At 49.0% G+C, this 19,825-nt stretch overlaps 1 protein-coding gene across 1 annotated transcript in view; it reads right to left on the bottom strand.

Annotated features, from left to right (window-relative positions):
* TLL2 (tolloid like 2) overlaps window positions 1-19,825 on the bottom strand; it is a 121,381-nt gene that overhangs the window by 15,595 nt on the left and 85,961 nt on the right. Inside the window, exons 9-13 of the mRNA XM_030334990.1 lie at window positions 19,203-19,318; window positions 13,788-13,890; window positions 6,802-6,918; window positions 5,416-5,561; window positions 4,799-4,994 (exon numbers count right to left, since the gene is read on the bottom strand). Of these exons, the coding sequence (XP_030190850.1) occupies window positions 4,799-4,994; window positions 5,416-5,561; window positions 6,802-6,918; window positions 13,788-13,890; window positions 19,203-19,318 (678 nt within the window). The remainder of the gene's footprint in view (window positions 1-4,798; window positions 4,995-5,415; window positions 5,562-6,801; window positions 6,919-13,787; window positions 13,891-19,202; window positions 19,319-19,825) is intronic.

Genomic DNA, 19,825 nt, shown 5'->3' with positions numbered 1-19,825 from the left:
CCACTCCCACACTTTGATGAAGCAGCATCTGCTCCAAGCCCACAAGTTCATGCTTGCTCTGGCCTACCGTGGTCAAGAGGCAAGCCTCCCCCAAAAATCTGGGAGGCTGTGGGTGTGGGTAGGAAAAGAAAAGGCTGAACTAGACAGGGCTCAGCCATACAGAGTGGTAGCTCTGTCTTCCTTGCCTTCTTCAAGTGGTAGTCGTGAAAGAAGGTACCATTCTATGCTTAGATCATGAGATGGCTCAGAGAGGATGCCAACAATTGTTTCAGAGAGCATTGAGGAAAGAGGAGTCAGGGCACCTCCTTAAGCTTTTGAAGAAGCACCTGAAGGAAACCAGTCGGCCTCATCGACATCCCATGGTGGTCCATTGGCACTGGGACAGAGGAGTATGGGGATCAAGGTGGGAATCATATTCTTTATGTGAGGAGTATGGGACCAAAATGGCTCTGCCAACCTTCAAATGCTGCTGCCATCTCCCAAAGTAAGCGGAGATGAGCTCTGCCTGCTGCCAGGCCAGCGGGCTCGGAGAGGACTGCCATCTGGCACCGAGAGAGGGATGCAAAGGCCAACTGGCACCCTGGTCAGTGCCGTGCGCCAACTGGGCTCTGGGCAGAGGCTCGTGCCAACTGGCACCAAGGCAAGAGCTTCTTCGGCTTGGTCCAACTCCTCTGGGTGGACTTTGTAGTTAGTCTTCCAGTTTCTTTCGGTGGAGGAGTCCTGACACACGCACTGGGTGCTGTGTGTTCCCAGGACACCCTACTGATGGCTTCTCTGGAAAAAGGCTGGGCCGTCCGGTCTCCAGACCTGCACTGACCGATGTGGTCGCCACCAGCCTGTGTGGCTATCGAACACTTGAAATGTAGCTAGTCCAAATTCAGGTGTGCCGTGAGTGTAAAAGACGCCGGATTTCCAAGACTTAGTATGAAAAAAAACCCTAAAATGTTTCGTTAACTTTGTGTATATAAATTACATATTAAAATGATAGTATTGCATGTGATGGTAAATGATTATAAAACATATATATTGGGTTAAATAAAATATATTCAAATAATTCCACCTGTTTCTTTTGGCGGGGGCAGGGTGAGGGACGAGGTTGCTACTGGATAGTTTAAGATTACATATGTGGCTCACTTTTGTGACTTGCCCTCTTTTTCTGTTGGACAGCACTGCTCTAGACTGCGGTCTCACCTCATTCTTTCTCCTGGGAACCCCGAAAAGTAAGCAGGGAAAGCAGCAGGAAGCTCAATCCACAAATGAGGAATCTGAGCCTCATTATTCTTTCATCTATTCATTCCCTGCCCAGTGAGTATTTACTGAGCTGAGTGTGGGCCAGGCGCTGGGAATATAGTGGAAAACAAAGCAGGTACGATCCAGTCTCAGAAAGGAAAACTGACCTGCCTGAGAGCAGACACCTACCTAATAAGGAATGAGGGCGGGATGAAAAGCCGAACCTCAGACACTAAATCCAAGGCCCCTTTCCCCATATTCCCATGGTATTAAGGGGGCAGAAAGGCGACAGGTGTCAGAATCAAGTCACAAACACGAATGAGAAATTCAAGCCCCCTGACTTTCCCTTGCCTGAGACTGGCAGGTCTTTGTAGTGGGAAGAATGCACTGGGGACCCTACAGAGATCCGGGGTCTGTTCTGGCTCCGCCAGTTTGGAATTTCAGTTTCCTCAATTTAAAAATGGGGGTAAAAATAATGCCTACCAAGGGGTTGTTCTGAAGACGAAGTGAGATATCTCATGCAGTTTCTGGAACACTCAGTAGACCTCTTTTCTTTCCCCTCCAAGAAGTGTTCTGAGGTTTCCAGCAATCCTGCTGCCCGTTTTCAGGTTCAGAGTCAAGCTTACTGACATCAAGAAGACATCAAGCTGGGCCTGTGCATTAAGTCAGTGTAGACGGGCCTCAGTAAACATCTTCCTGGACATCTAAAAAAGATGTTTGCGAGCTGAGAAGTGAAATGCCCTTGAAGTGTGAGGCGGGGCGATGTGGCCCTGCCCCCAGGCTGGGGGCCTCCCGGGTCCACACGTCCATGGTCAGTGTCATCACCCATTTGCCCACAGTTCTCTTTCACCACCTTGAGCTCCTGAGGATGATTGTGCCTTCCTGTGTCCCCAGCCCCCAGCACAGCACCTGACACATGGCTTGATGGCTGCTGAATGATGGCTAACTGTGGAAGAAGCAAATGGAGCTGGTTATCGTGGGTACTGAGAGCGAGCCAGCTCGGTTCCCCACAAACCAGTGCAGCATCACAGAGGAAGCACTCCTTTCCACTGCGTTGATTGGCATCTCAGGAGGGTTGTCACAAAAAAAAAAAAAAACAAAAAAACACACAGGATGCTCAACTACCTTTGAATTTAACATGAATATTTCTTACCATTTCTCAGCAAGGTATGCAATGTTTGGGACATGCTTATACTAAAGGATCATTCTTTATCTTATATTCAGATTTAACTGGGCATTCCCCCCACCATTTTTGGTAAATCTGGTAACCCTACACTCCAGCTTTAGCTGGTCCTCTCAAAAACATGCCTCACCGAACCAGGAATGAGGTGTGGGTGGGTCGTGGGTTTCCGACTCCCCAGCACCCAACTTACAGAGCTCAGGGTGAAAGTCAGAGGAGGAGAAGGACAGAGGTAGAATAAAGCCTCGTAATCATTTGTGACATGGGGTAAGCAAACTAAGGCCTCCCGAAGCTGTCCACGTCCCAGTCCCTGGAACCTGTGAATCTGTTACCTTACTTGGCAGAAAGGGCTTTGGGAGTGTGATTAAATTAAGGATCTTGAAATAGGAGGTTATCCTGGGTTATCTGAGTGGGCCCACTGTAGCCACACGGGTCTTATTACCGAAAGAGGGAGGAGATCAGGGTCAGAAAAAGAGATGTGACAGTAGAAGCAGACGTCTGCGGTACAGCAGGGGAAAGACCCAAGTGGCCAGTGCTGGCTCGAAGGTGGAGGGGCACCTGAACCAAGAAATGCAGGAAGAGGCAAGGAAATCCGACCTCCAGAACTACCAGATGACAAGCTCGTGTTGTTTTAGGCCACCGAGTTTGCGGGAATTTGTTACAGCAGCAGCAAGAAAATGATACCTGGCAAGAAGAAACTGTCATGTCATTTTTGCCAGAGACAAAAATAACCACTTCAAAGACTCCTTCTTTAGCAAAGGCAGCGCATGGGTCTAAACATTATACCACGTGCATTTGCTTACACTGTTTCATTTTCCCCTGTCAGCTCTGCAACAACACATCTGTAGAAGTGGAAGATCTGGGGTTCAGAGAGGTTGTGTAACTTGCTTAAGGCCACCCAGCGAGTGTCGCTGCTGCTAAGTCACACGCAGTCCGGGCCAGGTTGGGTACCGACTGTGAATTTCCAGGCATCTCAACCACAAGCTTGAGCTGCGTTTGAATTATACCTGCTGTGGCCTGGGTTTTTTTGCTTGGGAAAGAATTGATTAAATTATTCCTCCCATTATTGAAAGCATTATGATTCTCGTTCTGTTTCTGCTTGGGTTTTGCTCTCACAGATGCCTCAAGACAAAAGAAAAAGAATCCCATGTATCTGTGCGGCACTTTCCAGCCTGTGGAGTCTCTCTCTCGACAGCCATCATTTTGTTGGGGCTTCACCACTGGTTAGGTAAAACGGGCAGATTTCTTCCCCTTGTTTGACAGAGAACAAAACTGAACTCTCAATAAAGGACAAAGAGCTGCCTGCTCAGGGGTGCACGGCTTGAAATGGGTTTTTCTGACACCTGTCCACTTATACAGAATCTGGGAGAAAGGGCTAAAGAGGGGGCAGATGGGGAAAGTGGGAGTAAGAGAGGGACCGGGATTTCTGGATTGGCACAGCCAGGAGTCCTTGGAGAGGAGGGAGGGAGAGGAAAGCAGCTTCCTACTGGATGTGAATAGTGCCACGCATCAAGGGATCTCAGGTGTGGATTAGATAACACCACTCAATGGCTGCTGGTGTGCCACCAGGTGCCCGATCACAATGTACTGGGGAGTATCCATGCTTCCCTTTGAGAGTGTGGTCTGAGGGGCTTCCAGGAGGTCCCCGAGAGCAGAGAAGGAAGACCTGCCCACACAAAGGAGTCCCGAGAAGCCCATTCTGCCGGGGCCAGGAATGCCGGTCTTCCCATGGCATTCTGGGTCTGCTTTCATGAAGACTGCAACGCAGCCATGGAGGTTTGTTCCCTGAGCACCACCCCCTCACTGTCCTCCCCACCCTGACCCACTTGAGGGTAGACTTGTAGGCTGGGGGTGGTGCCTCGGCTGCTGAAGACCGAGGCTGCCTCTCTGGCCCACACCGGGGAATGTAAAACAGTGCCGCAGAAAGAGTTGGGGCTTAGGGGTCAGACTGCGCTTGGATTCTTGATCAACCACTTAACTGAGTGACCCAAGCAACCCTTCTCGACTCTAACCAAACGTGATCCAAACCCAACTCAAAGGGTTATTCAATGACATCCTGTAAACCAAGTACCTTGCACAGTTCCTGACACACAGTAGGTGCTCAGTTAATGAGACTGCACAAATATTTATTCTTATCAATGCTCATTCCCTAAGGTTCACTAAGTTGACCTTGTAAAGTTAACTAAATCTAATTTCGACGCCAAGGCTGCTCCTGCTCCTGAGTCCGTGGCGGACTTTGTTAGAGGCAGCTCCGCTATGGGTCACCGCCTTCTCCCGGCAGGGAGCCTTGTTTGACGCTAAGGTTCCATATGGGTTTTATGATTCTTAGGCCAGGGGGGCAATACCTCTTCCTGTGACTAAAAATGGAAACAAACTGCTAATTCATACCCTTGAAAAAATTGGCTGCAAAGCCCGCTTTATTGATAGAGCCATCGGACACAAACTTCATCCACATTCTGTTGGAGCTCGATTTCACATCTTCCGGCTTCTCGTAGCCACAGAAATGGCCAATCAGGGCACTCTCTTCCGTGGGGCCGTCGCGGATTTCCAGGTAGTCGTATGCACAGCTGTCATGCCTTTCAATCTAAACAGAGAAACAGAGGCAACGTGAAAGGTGACGGATGGTCTGGCTTTAAGGTTTTTCATGTAAGAAGGGAACCGAAATAGCACTCTCAAAAATCTAGTCTAGGGTGGACCAAACTGTGCAGACTAAGAGATGATAAGTAGGGAAGAGCGATTCTACAAAACATCCTGGGATCCCCTCCTAGACTTTTACTTCCCCCCCATCTACCCAGGCAGCCATCAGAAAGGAGGTGGAGACAATTTCAAAGCCTGCAAAGATTTTGATATCAAATGCCCAGGTACAATGCACCATGAAGCTTGAAACGGACTTAGGTTCCTGTTTTCAACCAAAAAAATGGAAACCCGTCTTTATAGAGCACAGAGTGTCTGGCAGAAGTTTATGTTTACTTCCTCCTGGGGAAGAAACTCTGAGCAGTACTCACCTCAAAAGCTTGGAAGGTAAGCCCCACGTGAAACCCTTCCGAAACCGTAATCCTCCAGACACATTCCTTGGAAGGTCTGTAGTCATCCGGGTAGTTGGGAGATTGAATCTGACCAGCATCTTTGTTAATATCTCCCCCACACGTAGCTTTAGAAAGAGAATCGGGAAGAGAAGGAATGGGGTCCTTGGTCAGACCTTTAGGAAGGAAATTCATGGCCACTTATCACCACTAGGTGGCTCCACTTGGCAACATTTTCATTTCCAGCCAACCAAGACTGTGCCTCCGGAAAGGCACAATTTCATTTGTTTGCAACTCTGAATTTTTTTCATATAAAGAAAATAACCTTGCAAAGCAGAGGTTCTCCACCTTTTCTGTGCATCAAAATCACCCGGGACATTTTTTGAGCTGTGGAAGCAGGGGCCATGTCCCCAGAAATTCTGATGCAAGTGTGTCTGGGGGCGGTGGGGGAGGGGCGTGCTCCAGGCAGCTGTGATGTTTGAACTCCCCAAGGGATTCTAATGTAGAGAGCAGAGGACTGCTGGTGCGGAGGGACCCGCACCTGCACGCGTGCGTGCACGCGCACGCGCGCGCGCGCGCACACACACACACACACACACACGTTATTTCTTTTATAAAAACAAAATTTTGGGGGCGCCTGGGTGGCTCAGTCGGTTAAGCGTCCGACTTCGGCTCAGGTCATGATCTCACGGTCTGTGAGTTCGAGCCCCGCATCGGGCTCTTTGCTGACAGCTGGAGCCTGGAGCCTGCTTCTGATTCTGTGTCTCCCTCTCTCTCTGACCCTCCGCTGTTCATGCTCTGTCTCTCTCTGTCTCAAACATAAATAAACATTAAAAAAAATTAAAAAAAAAATTTTTGGTGTCTGCAAAATTACAATTTACCCAGTAGGTGGGACAAACTGAAGCAGAAATGCCCTGGTGGCAGCCGCCTAGAAGCCCAGACCTATGTGTTCCCTCAACTCGATCACCAGGGTGGCCTCAGAGGCCCTTTCAAGAAATGTCCTTGTAAATACCCTGGTACTGTCCAAAGTCTTCTTTTCATAAATGAAACAGAGGCCCAGAGAGGTCAGGTTCTTTTCTCGGGCTCACACAGCTATTCAGAGGCTGCTTTCATTTCCTCAGGGCTCTACACCTGGGACATGCTCCCCAGCCCCACTGGAGTGGAGTCCAGCGGGTGGTGACAGGTGGACGACACCTGTCGTGATGTGAGCACAGCTGCGGACCTGGGGATCCTCAGCCCGGCCCCTGCGGTGGTTGTCCCTACCCCCCACGGCTCTGGCGGCTGCCACGCGTGCGTGGGTGCAAGAGGAACAGCGGGCCGCGTGGGAAGGTCAGAGGTGGAACGAGAGCCCCCCTGCCGTGAACAAACCTTCGTACACCGCGAAGAAACCCTTGCCCAAGGTGCTGCTGCTGCTCCGGAACTCCACCCAGAGCCGGCTGTCCGTGGAGGTGAGGGGCTCCGGGGCCCTGTCACCACAAAACCTGCCTGGGAAGTGGAGAAGACCGGTCAGGCCGCCGGCAGGGCGGGAAGCAGCTCCTTACAGACACGAGGCCGCGTTTCTCCAAACGTCCTCAAGGTGAGCGGTAACCCTAGCTGTGGCGATTCTCCTGCAGCACATGCAGGAGTCATAGATGGAAGGAAGCAGTCACCGGGCCTGTGTGTCCCCTTCAGGCTGACTTCAAGAGAATGCCAGACTCCAATCAATCCAAGTCCCCGGAGTGTAGCTCAGGCACCCCTCCTCTGCCAGTTGGGTCCCGCCCAGGTGCTGAAGGTGTGGCGGGATAATGGTCCGAGATAGTGATGAGCCTTCCCTCCCCTGGCGTCTCCCACTACATATATGGCCCTTCTTTGGGGGCAGAGCATGCCTTTAGGAAGACAGTCTACTTTCCTCGCCCCAGAGAAGAGATGCCAGAGAACACATGACAAAAAAAAAAAAAAAAAAAAAAAAAAAAAAAAAAAAAAAAAAAATCAAACCTTCTTGGCTTTTGAACTTCCCAAGCCCAGTCACAATTACAAAGACTTGGGAGAACACACGATGTGTAAGAGCACATGTTTCCATCCTGGTAGTCTGAGAAAGATTCCTAAAATAGATGAGTGAGGGAACTAGGGAGGAGAGGGTTAGAGAGGGCACAAGGGATGCTTTGGAAGGACCCTGTGCCCTGTCCCACCTTGAGCTAAGACCCTTGATGGAAAAGGATGATAGAGACCTCAAGTGGGTTTGAGGGTCTGGGAGAAGGACAGGACTGCGCCCCCAGTCCCTGGGCAGAGCCTGGAAGGGCGACAAGATCTTTGATCCCCATGCCCCACCGGGGGTCAGAACAGGAGTGTGTACATGGCTCATCCAGACATTAGGCCAGGAGACAGGCTTGCAGAGTTCTTCAGGCAAAGGGATATGGAAGTGAACTTCCCATAGCCCAGAGGATGTGGGGAGCCATAGGACATCACCCACTGAATGTCTTCTAGGGAGACATGGCCTTGGCACCAATCTGAACTGGCCTAGAATTGAGACAAGAAGGAGGCACAGCAGCCACTGAGGATTCTTTGCTCAGATAGAGGACTGGAGACCAGACAGGCATGAGGACGCTCGGCAATGCCAACTGAGATGGCAATACGCATGCCCCCCCGCCACCGTGCCATGGCACATGTATACATCCCTTACTGGCACCCCCACCTCGGGGGAAGAAAACACAAACTGACCAAAATTAATTTCCCCTACCTGATAGAGAGGGGCTCATAATTGCCGTTGAAATTCTGCTATTGAAAAATACAAATACATGTGTATTTCTCTGACACTTGGGTATGAGTCTGATACTTGGATCTTTCACAGAGGAAGAGGCGGAAGGCCGTGACTTCCCAATGTATGGTAATCTTTGGCCCTATAATTCCCAATGTCGTGTAAAGATGGCAGCCATGGCAAGGTTGGGGATGGGAATAGGGTGCGACATGGGCTGGGTTGTACTGATCAGTTCACAACACAGACCAGTCAAGGTCTATTTGGACTGGAAGCCATGGTTCTCTCAAGCACTGACTGCGTAGGTCACTCAAAAATCCATCTGATATGGGGGAAATGGGAGGTCGTGCCTGTTAATGAGTATGGGTTTTCTTTTGGGTGATAAAAATGTTCTACACTTGATTATGGTGATGGTTGGTTGCACAACTCTGTGAGCATACTAAAACTTATTGACTTGTACACTTTAAATGGTGAATCATATAGTATGTGATTTATATCTCAATATTTTTTATGTCTATTCAACAGATATTTAGCAGGTGCTCCCTTATTGCCAGCACCATATTAAGCACTGTATCAACCACTTGAAGTTATAATTCTGCTTTGCCCTTCTGAGAAATGGGGGAGTGAGGTTGAGGGAGGAATAAAGGCTATGATGGACGTTTCCTGATGGCCAACTGTGGACACGTTCTTTGGGGACACATGGGGTAGAAGTTGCTAATCTCCTTCTGCTCCCTTCCGATTCTGGCCACCTGCAGCTTTTTGGATTTGATGAGCTTAATATCAAGTGAGATGAGCTGAGACTTCTGCCAAGAATTTGGCAAGGAAAACTCCATCAGAAGCCTATAAATTTTCAGTAATGGTTACTCTGGCATGGCCAATTAGTGTCAATTAATTCTTGGACAACAACACATAAGCATGGGCAAGTAAGTACTGCTTACCAGTGAGGAGACAGAGCTGCTGAACAGCAGTTAAACAATATGGGATCACAAAAGGAATTCCTTCTTGACCAAACTGAGTTTCAAGTCCAAATTTCTCCTTTTAAAACCCCAGCTGTCACAGCCACTGGGGACTGTTTCCAAAAAAGAGAAGAACTTCCCACGTCTGCCTTGCTGCCTAAGAACGTAACTGGATGAGATGAACCACCCACGGCTGGGCCACAGGACAACCTGGGTCTACTCACTCACTACTCTGGAGGGGGTTGGAATCACTGCTTTGGCAAAGCCAGGCTTGGTGGGGTAAGTTACAAATATTCCTAAGTAACTTCTCTCCCCAAATCACCTTGTAATTCTCACCTAGAACCCTTTACTTTGTCCCCTGCCCATTTCCTTAATGTTCTTATCTTCGCCATAACGGTCCGATGAAAGCCCCTTTTTACTGAGCATGACCCTCTCCCCAGCGCTTTGCGTGGATGATCTAACTGCTCCCCCCTCCCCTCTGAATTAGGGACTGTTTATTATTCATCTCATTTATGGGCAAACTGAGGGTTGAAGAATTTGAGTCGAGTTACACTCAACTTGAGTTACACTCAAAGTTGCAAGTGAAGCAGGATTTGAACCTTGGCAGTCTGAGCCCTTGACCTTCATCATCAATTTCACCTTCTTCATCACCACTGCCACCATCATCGAGAGGAACTTCTCTGTTAAGGTGTGATTCTGAACACTGTACACTTTTGGGTAAACAGACATGAAATCTGCTCTCTGGGAATGTAAACATCATTCCCAGTTTGGACACGGACACTTAGAAATGATAGATCAAAGCCTCCACCCATAAAGCAAGTCTGTGGTGACGCCGGGCTTGGCTGTTTGACTCACGCTGTCATTTCTGCTCACTTGAGAGGTTGCCCCTGCCCAGGGAGCCCCGGTGGTAGGGCCACGCGACACTGATTGGCCAGCCTGGCCTTTCTGAACCTCCCTCCCCACTTCAGGGAAAGGGGGAAAAAGGGCTTTTGTGTGCAGTGAGGTGGTACAGAATACTCAAAGACAGTTCTGCATACAAAAGTGCATTGTCAGAGTAATTCCTCCTGCAGAAATAAGGCAGGGGGATCCAATTAGCAGGACAGTGTTTCAAATCACTGGGTAAATTCTCTCTGCGGCCACGTTCCTTCCCACTTCAGGTGCAATCTCATAAGTGACCCCTGAAACTGAAAACTCAATTTGATAGCTCTAACTGGCCATGACATGCTCTCATTCTACTTTCATTTCTCTTTAATCACTTTGTGAAAAAGTGGGACCCAAACAGCCCCTTTCCAAGAAAACTAACAGGCTGGGGAGAAACTGGACTCAGAAAAGGTGTCAAATTCCTCAACGGAATCTGGTTCCCGGCTTTGGAGGAGGAGTTTAATAAGGATATCAAGAAGAGGAAATGCAGATGAGGACACTACAAGTGGGCTCCACGGGGAGTCATAAAGGGTTCATTCATAAAAAGTTATGCATCCATTATGCCTGGGTTTTCACACACTGCCCTGGGAAAATATGCAACGCACAGTTTTTCAGAGCAAGATGCATACTTTCACAATCCGCCCTAATCCGCTCTCCCTCCTGCCAAAGGGGCATTGACCTGCCTCCTCCCAGCAGATTTCATGGCACTGACCCCTCCCAGGGACCAGTTCGGCCCACACAATGCACTTGTTCCAAACACAGAAGTGCACTAACGGCTGCATTCGGAAACATCAGAGCAGGCCAAATAGTTGGCAGAGGAGAATTCCCGCAAACGAAGAATGACGGTTACAGGCACCGGGCCATGCCTTGGCTGTGGCACTCACACACACACACACACACACACACACACACACACTGCGAAAGTGTGTAAAATATGAGCCCCCAAAATAACCCAAACAAAACAAACCATCACCAACAGCAAAGAGTGGCAAAAAGCCCATCTAATCAATGAAAGTGTAGCCAGGATCTGTAGTGAGAAAATTCTTGTTTCAAGTTCAAGAAAAGGAAATCACTGGAAATTCGTCTGCGAGTGCCCAGTCTCAGGAGCGTGTCTCAGCCCTCTCTAGGGAACTTCAGTAACCGAGAGCTTCCTTCTCCTGAGCCCTCCGAGTCTACTGCGTTCCTGGTGGGGTTTAGGGTTGTCAGATTTCGCAAACAAAAGTAGAGGAAAGCCAGTTAAATTTGAATTTCATATAAACAATGAATCATGCATTTTATCTGACGGTCCTACGGGGATACCCTTCTCAGATTCAGCAGTCCCCAGTCCCCACTCCCCAGGACCAGGGCATCTGAGTTCTGGTCTGATCTCATCCGCTAGCCGGCTGTGTGGACTTAGCAAGTTGGTCCACACTCGCGGAGCGTGTGCTCTCCTGGTAAAGGTGTGGGATAAGGGACTCTAAGATCCCTGCCAGGTTAAGGGGTCTGTGATTCCATGTTGTCATCCCAAATCCTCCCACACAGCCCCTTGAATTATCTTAATTATAAAATTCTACCTGAGTGCATTCTTGTAAAAGATGTAGAACAATCCAGAAGTATACAAACCAAACCATTTCTGGGCTTCCTTTCTCAGAGGTAAACACCTTCCCCCTTGCAGTCCCTTCTCTGTGTGTGCGGTATTAAACAAGTACACACGCACATACACACGTACATACATTTACAGGGAAGCAGGAGCATTTCCTGACCCAACACATGGGGATTCTGACTCGGTAGTTTCCCAGGGATCTGTATTCACAGAAATCTGCCCAGCAGATGCTGATGTTCAGCCAGGTTCGGGAACCTCTGCTACCCAGAATGCCCTGCTCTCTCTTTCTCTCTCTCTCTCTCTCTCTCTCTCTCTCTCTCTCCCCACCACCACCCCCCCCCCCGCCACGCCCAATCAGAGCTACCTGTAAAGCCACGCCTCCTTCTGGCTGCTGGCATACCCCACATCTGCTCACAATAGAGAGGAAGCAGGAGTGCAGGACAGGCAGCCTCCACCCTGCCATCGGGTGACAAAACCCATTTGTCCTACAATATACACGCTCGTGTCCATGGTTGGCTTGCCCACCTAGACTGTACGCTCCCCGACTGATTCCTCCTAATGGGGGTAACCTGGTACCCCTACTCAGAGCCTGCTTTCTTCAGCACGAGTAGACACAACTTCCTATCCATCTGTAGCTCTGGAAATTTCAACTCGTGGTCCTCTGGATAGAAGGGGCGTGTGCGCTCTTCCCAATGAAAGCTGGCATGGCTGAGACCTTGTGGCCATACAGAGCCTGATATCTGCCAGGCCCCTCAGACCTTCTGCTCCCATCTCTTCCGACCTACCCGGAATCTGATGTGAAGTCAGGCTCGGTCTGACCGTTTAACTCCCCAACTTAGCTCTCCCCCTTCCCTCCTGTTTCCATCTCTGGTCTGCTGTCCCAACAGCAGCTCACGCCCAGGCCAGCCATTCACAGCATAACCAGTGTGGCTGTTCCGCCCACATGAGGATATGCCAGGGACAAAGATCTCACTGAGGGCTTAGCCTTGGCAACCCGGAAGCTCACCTGGGACTGCTCTAAAAATGAGAACAGCCCACTATCAGCCAAAACCCTTCCATCCGGCTCCTTGCAAATCTGCTTCTCTCTCTTGGCTCCACCATGGCTGTCATTTCTGAGTGAGATGAGTCCCTCTGTCCATTCCCAGGACACCAATGCCATAGGCTCTCTATACACTCGTCTTTCTGGGTCACCCACGGGACATTGCTCTTCTGTAACCAGTCCTGAATGAACTGACCTTTCATCTTATGCCACCTGCCCACAGCCTCCCACTGAAAGGTCTAAGCTGCCTTTTCACGTATGAGTTCATGCACCGTGCATCTCCCAGAAAGGATACATGCTTACTGTAGAAAAATTAGAAAATACAGCTAAACCAGGAACACAGAATAAATTTTTAAAAATATACTCCATCATCCTGAAATAACCACTGTTATTTATTTACGCCTATAATTCCACTTGATATTTATACTGTAGATCACAAAATGGCTTCCTCCAGTTGAATCCAACCTACACATGTTTTAAATAATTTTGTTTTGAATAATCTGGGTCAAGATATTCACTGTTCACTCTGCCACACTCCCCACCACTCCTTATTTTAGTATGCCAACCCCATCTTACTCAGGTGTGCCTTATTTCCAAGGGCATCTGAGTTTGCAAAGCCTGCAAAATAGACATACGAAGGGATTTTTATGAAAGTGGAATCCAACAGCATATTCTAGTTGGGAACACCTTTTTGTGAAACAATGCACAGTGAACACCTTTCTGTATCAATAAGTAGTCACCTCCAACTTTATTTTTAGTGGCTGGATAGTTTTCCACGGGAAAGATGTGTCACCAGTGCCTCAGCTAACCCCTGCTGGTGAACATTTAAATTGTTTTCCATTTTTCCCGCTCCAGTGAACATCCCCATCGCTAGAACTTTGCACGCTTCCTTCATTGGTTCTTTAGGATAAATTCCCAGAAGTAGAACTGCCGGGTTGAAGGGCGGTCTCAGTCCTAGAAGCTTTTAACACGTGCTGCCAGGTGGAGTGTTCAGAGTTTTACAACGACACGGGCTCTTGAGAGCTTCCTGTGACTGCTGTCAGGACGGGCCCCTCCGCACATTAACAGCGTCCCCGCAGAACAAGCCGATCACCCCTCTCCCAGGGCTTTCTAAAGTCAACTCACCCAACAGGGGGGCTTTTCTCCAGTAACCATCCCGGACCTCCACATAGTCATACCAGCACAGGCGGCTTTTAAACAAATCCATGGAGGTGAAGGTTAGGACGATCTGTAAAGAGTTACCGGAAAAGTGAGTTGTGGCCGTGGAGCCCGAGGAGTTTTGAAGATACATCTTGCATGCCAGTGTTCTCACATTACCCGTTAGCATACAGCGCTCTGAGACCACAGTAGGAGTGTCCTCACAAGGACACACAGGAAACCTTGTGACATTAAATAATAAACCGTAAGCAGGATGGGGAGTAAACAGAGGAGATGGGTCCTCTGGTTCTGTCTGGGGAATAGCTTGAGCTTTTGAAGTCACTAGGTGGTTTATAGAAAACAGGATGCATTAAAAAGATGGGCCAGGATGCCTTGAGACTGGGGATTTAGAAGCAGGTAAGGGGTCAGTGAAGTTCAGAGATACGGAAAGATCTTATAACATCATCAATCATTCCAAAGGGCCTGGGGTTAGCCTGAGTACATCTGAGCACCACTGTGAGCAGTGTCCCCTCGGCCATGACCTCACTCTCAAATAGCCTTCTTATGGTTAGTCTGTTCGTTCGTTCATTCATTCATCTCACCGTTGTTAGCTGAACACCTACTATGTGCCTGTCTGTGTTGGCCAATTGAGATAGAAAGATCAGCAAGACAGGGTTCTTGCCTTTAGGGAGCTCAGAGAGCACAGATGCGTCAGGCCAATTAGAGCACTCTTGAAACAAATGTTGAAAAGAGACGGATGGACAGAAAGGAAATTCTGTAGCCCCAAGGAGGGAGACATAAATGCTGCCTGGTGATGCTGGAAAAGGCGTCTCAGAAGAGGTGGCATTTAACCTAAGGGGAATAGGGGCCCAGCGGACAGAGACAGGACAAGAGGGCGTTTTGGTGAGAGGGACTGACATGAATAAAGGCAAGGAGACGTCTGGGGAACGGTACTGTACATCAGAGCAGGTTGTGGTTTGTGTGTCTGGAATGAAGAGGCAGGGGGGTGAGGAGGAGTGAAGGCCAGGGAGCTGGGGCTTCAGATGGACTAGGAAAGAGGTTTCAGCTCTTCATGGACATGGTGAGCCCATTCAGTGGATGCCCCCATCCACAAAGAGTGGAGGGAGTTGAGTGGCCCTGTGGACTCAGCACACAGGTGCTGTTCCCACAAACCTGCCACCCTTCTAGCTTGGGGCGTCCCTGACAGATGTCCCAGAGCAGAGCTCAGGCGTGCCCCCCCTTCACCCCCATCAAGCCCCGCCATGTAGGGTGTCCGCACCATGTCTGCTGTGCTCAGAGTGTCCCTGCTCCATCATTTCTCAGCTCTTTTCACTCACTGGGGCCCCGCCCTGGCTGCTGCAGCACTGACCCTGTGCCTTAGCCCATTCGGGGCCCTCATCCTTAGCCAGTTCATCTCTCTCCCTCATCCACCGGCCACTTTCTTTTACATTTAGACAGCCCCAGGTCCCTCTGTCTCTAAGCAAACCCCCTAGGCTGGAGGGCTGCAGGTCAAAGGTTCCGGTGCCCTCCCAGCCAAATTGAAAGGACTGTTATTTATGGGCTCTGTTCTCCGTGGCCCCTCTGCTTTGAACCTCCTCTCTCTGGGTTTCACCACACCTTCCCTCTCCCCGCTCTCTGGCCTCAGCTGGCTCCTGTCCTCCCTGCTCCCCAGGGACTGTGAGAGCACCTCAAAATGGCATTTCCCTTCCAGCTTCCCTGTCCCTAAGTGGCACCGGTCAGCCAGGTGCAACCCTTTGCGCTTATCTCCACTTCGCCCTATTGTTTACCCCCTATGCCCACAGACGTTCTTCCCTTAACTTGTCTGTGTCCCCTGCTGCAAGCCAGTCTCACTGCCCCTTCAACACCGCTGCCTGTGTTGTACCTGCGGAGAGGATTCCTGAACTCCTCCCTGCCGTGCCCTGAGCCATTCTTCACAGTAGGGCTTCTAGATCCATCCTGCACTGGCATCTCATATTTATTAAACCTCTCCTACTCTCAGAAAACTTCAGTAGCTCCCCATGCCCTCATCTCATAAGTTAACCTCTCTGCTTACCTTCCAGAGACCCCAGAGTCCATCCTATGGGACCTCATTTCCCAATGTGCGTTGGCATATCCATGCCAATGGAACCTTCCCCAGGCCCAGCTCAGGGCTTTCTGCCTCCTCCCGGAGTCCCTCTCTGACTGCCAAAATGGACATGGCCTTTCCCTCCTTGGGACTCCCCCCTCTCCCTTTCATAGTGACTGCAGGGTAGGTGTTTTTAGAATCAGGAAGATCTGGATACCTCAGCTCTATCACTCACTAGCTCTGGGATCTTGGGAAAATACTTGCCCATTTAGATCTTCAGTTTCCTTATCTGCGAAACAACGTGCACACCATTGGTTACCGAGGGGGCTGCATGAGAAACTGTATACTGAGTGTATAATGAGGTCTGACACATAATAGGCACTCAATAAAGGCACTTTTAAAGAATCAGGCCTTACTGAGTGTATACTTAGTGCACCACAAACCAGACACACTAAGTGCTCTTCACAGGCTGCCTGTCTTAATTAGCCTTGCGAGTTTCTCCCCGAGCTTCCTTTGGGCCAATCCCTCCCAATGTTCGGGTCTCAGGAAAAGTAGCACCTTCTTCCACAAAACCCTCTGATCTCCTATGAAATGAAGAGGTAGTACCAGAAAATAACAGGCCAGCCCACCTCCTGTATTGTACAGTGTGTGTGTGTGTGTGTGTGTGTGTGTGTGTGTGTGTGATGTCACTCTTCTTTCAAACTAGACCAGTGGTTCTTAACCCTGCTCATGAATTAGTACCACCTCAGAAGTTTAAAAAATACTGCCCCTTCTTCAATTAAATCAGATTCCCTAGAGGTAAGGAGGGACCTTAACTAAACTCTAAGTCTCTTGAAGACAGGGACTGTAAATTAGATTTCTTTTGTATGTCTCACAGAGTTCACGTTCAGGCAGAGGACTCAGTAATATTTACTAGCCGGTTGTAATATAATTACTTAGCTTTTTAAATTCTTCAGAAAGAAAATGTTATTACAACTTCCTTGGTAACACATTCAGGATCAAAATAAATGGGGTAATTATTCAGGTTAATTACTTTAAATATGTTAGGGAACCATAAAGACCATAGGGGAAGAGGTGATAAACAAGAGGTGATACTTGAACCAATCAAGTTTGCTAATTACTAGCAGCTCTGGGGAAGGCTGGGAGAAGCAGAAATGGAAATAATTGGTACAGGAATTTCAATGAGGTATATTCTCTCTGCCCCCCAGTTAGCAGTAATAATTAAGACTTGATGAGTCTTATGTAGTTCAAACATATCACATAGCCTCTGCTATTTAGGGAAATTCAACAATTTGGGGCTTTCTGGATCACTTCCTCCTCCTGCTCCTCCTCCTCCTCCTCCTTCCTTCCTTCCTTCCATCCCTTCCTTCTCATTAATGGCTCCATCAGGCACAGGAACAGAACATGCACCTGAGGAAGACAAATCTGCAGTCTCTCAGGCTCAAGATGACAACCACACTGTCCTAAATGCTTAGAGCCCAGAGGAAGAGTTGTACATGTGGGTATTGTATATGAAAACATACACACGTGAGCATGTGTGTGTGAATGCATGTTCAAATGCCCATTAGCCTGACCCCTTTGTGGAATAGTATAGAATGATGGCTAAGCATCCAGCTTCTCACCTGGATTCAAATCCCAACTTTGCCACAAACTGAGTAGCCTTAGGCAAGTCCCTTTCCTTACCTGAAAAATTAATGTGGGAATAGCACCTATCACACGAAGTTGTGAGGATTAAAAGATAATCCACATAATATGCTGAGAATAGAATGCAGCCCATAGAAAACATTTAAAGGGATGCTTTTTAAAGTTATGAATTAGGCATACCTGAAGATTGGCTACAAGCACCTAACAATCCATCACCCCACAACACAGTTGCAGATTTCTCACTTGGCCACCCACCCACTCACATGCCCATCCAACAAATGCTTTTTGTGTGTCTATGTGCCAGGGGCTGTGTTGGGTGGCTGGAGACCTAGGGGCGAACAGTCTCTGTCCTCAATGAGTTTAGGGTCTTAGAAGGCAGACAGCCCAATAAACCAGCAGTCACGATATTGTGGAATAAGTTATGGCAGGTATGACTAGAGGGAGTTAGGAACACGGGATAGAGGGGGCATCTCAAAGACAGCTGCACTTAGTCTGAGACAATCTGAAAAACCCTTGGATTTGTAGGGAGGCGTAGTAAACACACACACACACACACACACACACACACACACACGTTTCAGGAATGCAGAAGCCCCAGTTCCCAGTTCTATATTTTACTGTGAATTTGGTCAATTTTTAAAAATGTCTGAGCCTTGGTCAGCTGAGTGGCTCAGTCAGTTGAATGTCCGACCCTTGATTTTGGCTCAGGTCGTGATCTCATGGTCATGAGATCAAGCTCCGTGCTGAGCATGGAGCTTTCTTAAGATTCTCTCTCTCCCTTTCTTTCTCCCTCTGTGCCTCCCCCACTCACGCTGTCTCTCTCTAAACAAGAAAAATGTCTGAGCCTCAAATTCCCTATCCATATAATGGATATCAGGAGATGCATGTGTGGTAGGGTTGAGAACATACCATCCTTGGACCAGGACGAAAGAGGCCTCTGTCCTGACCCAGCTCTAGGGGAATATAGAGGGTATCATGGAATCTTCCGACCCAAATGCTTGTGCTCACTCAGAGCTTGCATAGCTCCTAGACCTAATTCCAGGTGCCCTGGATCCTGGAGTCCCCCATCCAAATAGCCCCGAGCCCCCTTCCAGAACATGCAGAGATCTCTGCCCTGAATCCACCCTCCCGAGGGCAGACAGCACACCTAACCAGTCCACTTCTGCTGGAGGGGCAGCCAAAGAATAGCTGCTTGCAAGGTAGGAGTGCAGAATGTTCAGGAGCGTGGGCTGGAGTTTCGCCACGGCTGCTCCTGAGATGAAACCGGGGGCTGAGAAGAGAAGGAGGGGCCAGCTGTGGGTTGAGGGCTAGCTTGCCCCATATTGCTACCTTCCAGAGCAGCATTCTGAGGTGTCGAGGAACCCTACACTGGACCCTTGCCTTCCGAGGCATTCTGATGGTGTATTTACCAGGGGAGAAGGACACAGTCTACTTTGATTTACAGACTGTGAGCTTGATTTACAACTCATGGGGACATTTAGCTTACAGGCCTCCATTTGTATGGGTGATCCTGGTTGAAAGAAAAAAATAATAAAGAATTAAGAAATAAAGAACTAAAGAATGTTAAGCAAGCTAGCACAGCACCTGGGTGCTCACAGCAGCTGCTATTACTACGGTTAATAATAGTACAATCCCCCACACCTCACACAACCCAAAGAAAGCTACGTCATTTCCTGAGGTGGTTTCACACCTACCTTCTCCCCTGGAGTGACCGATATCCTCCAGACACAGTGGGAATAAGAAGGGTAGCCATTTGGGAAACCAGGTGCGGAAAAGTTTCCTGTTGTGTCCTGCAGGGTCTCCCCACACGCTGTGCAAGCAAAACAACAACTGTGATTCCGGCACACACACTCCCCACCTAAGCAGCTCCCTGCACCAGGCCACTGAGAAAACACACCGCTTGACCAGCCAAAGCCCTCGGAACGCATTGGCGAGAAACCGGTCAGGCAGATTGATGATGTTTTCTGGCTAATAAAAGTGAAAATAGGGTCCGGGACGAGAATGTAATACCCAGGCGTTTCTTCTGAGGCTCCCAGGATATGGTGGGCAAGTTTCCCAGCCTTGCTGGGCCTTAGTTTTCTTACCTGTAAAATGGATAAGACCTGCCTAGAGGGTTAATGAAATGGCACATAGTGAGTGGTCCACACATAGCAGCCATTATATTATGACTGACAGGGGCGCCTGGGTGGCTCAGTCAGTTAAGCCTCCGACTTTGGCTCAGGTCATGATCTCATGGTCTGTGAATTCGAGCCCCGCGTCGGGCTCTGTGCTGACAGCTCAGAGCCTGGAGCTTGCTTTGGATTCTGTGTCTCCCTTT

Source organism: Lynx canadensis, chromosome D2 (assembly GCF_007474595.2).
Source record: "Lynx canadensis isolate LIC74 chromosome D2, mLynCan4.pri.v2, whole genome shotgun sequence".
Lineage (NCBI taxonomy): Eukaryota > Metazoa > Chordata > Mammalia > Carnivora > Felidae > Lynx > Lynx canadensis.
Note: the sequence above shows the minus strand (reverse complement) of the source record. Positions and strands in the feature narration are given on the sequence as shown.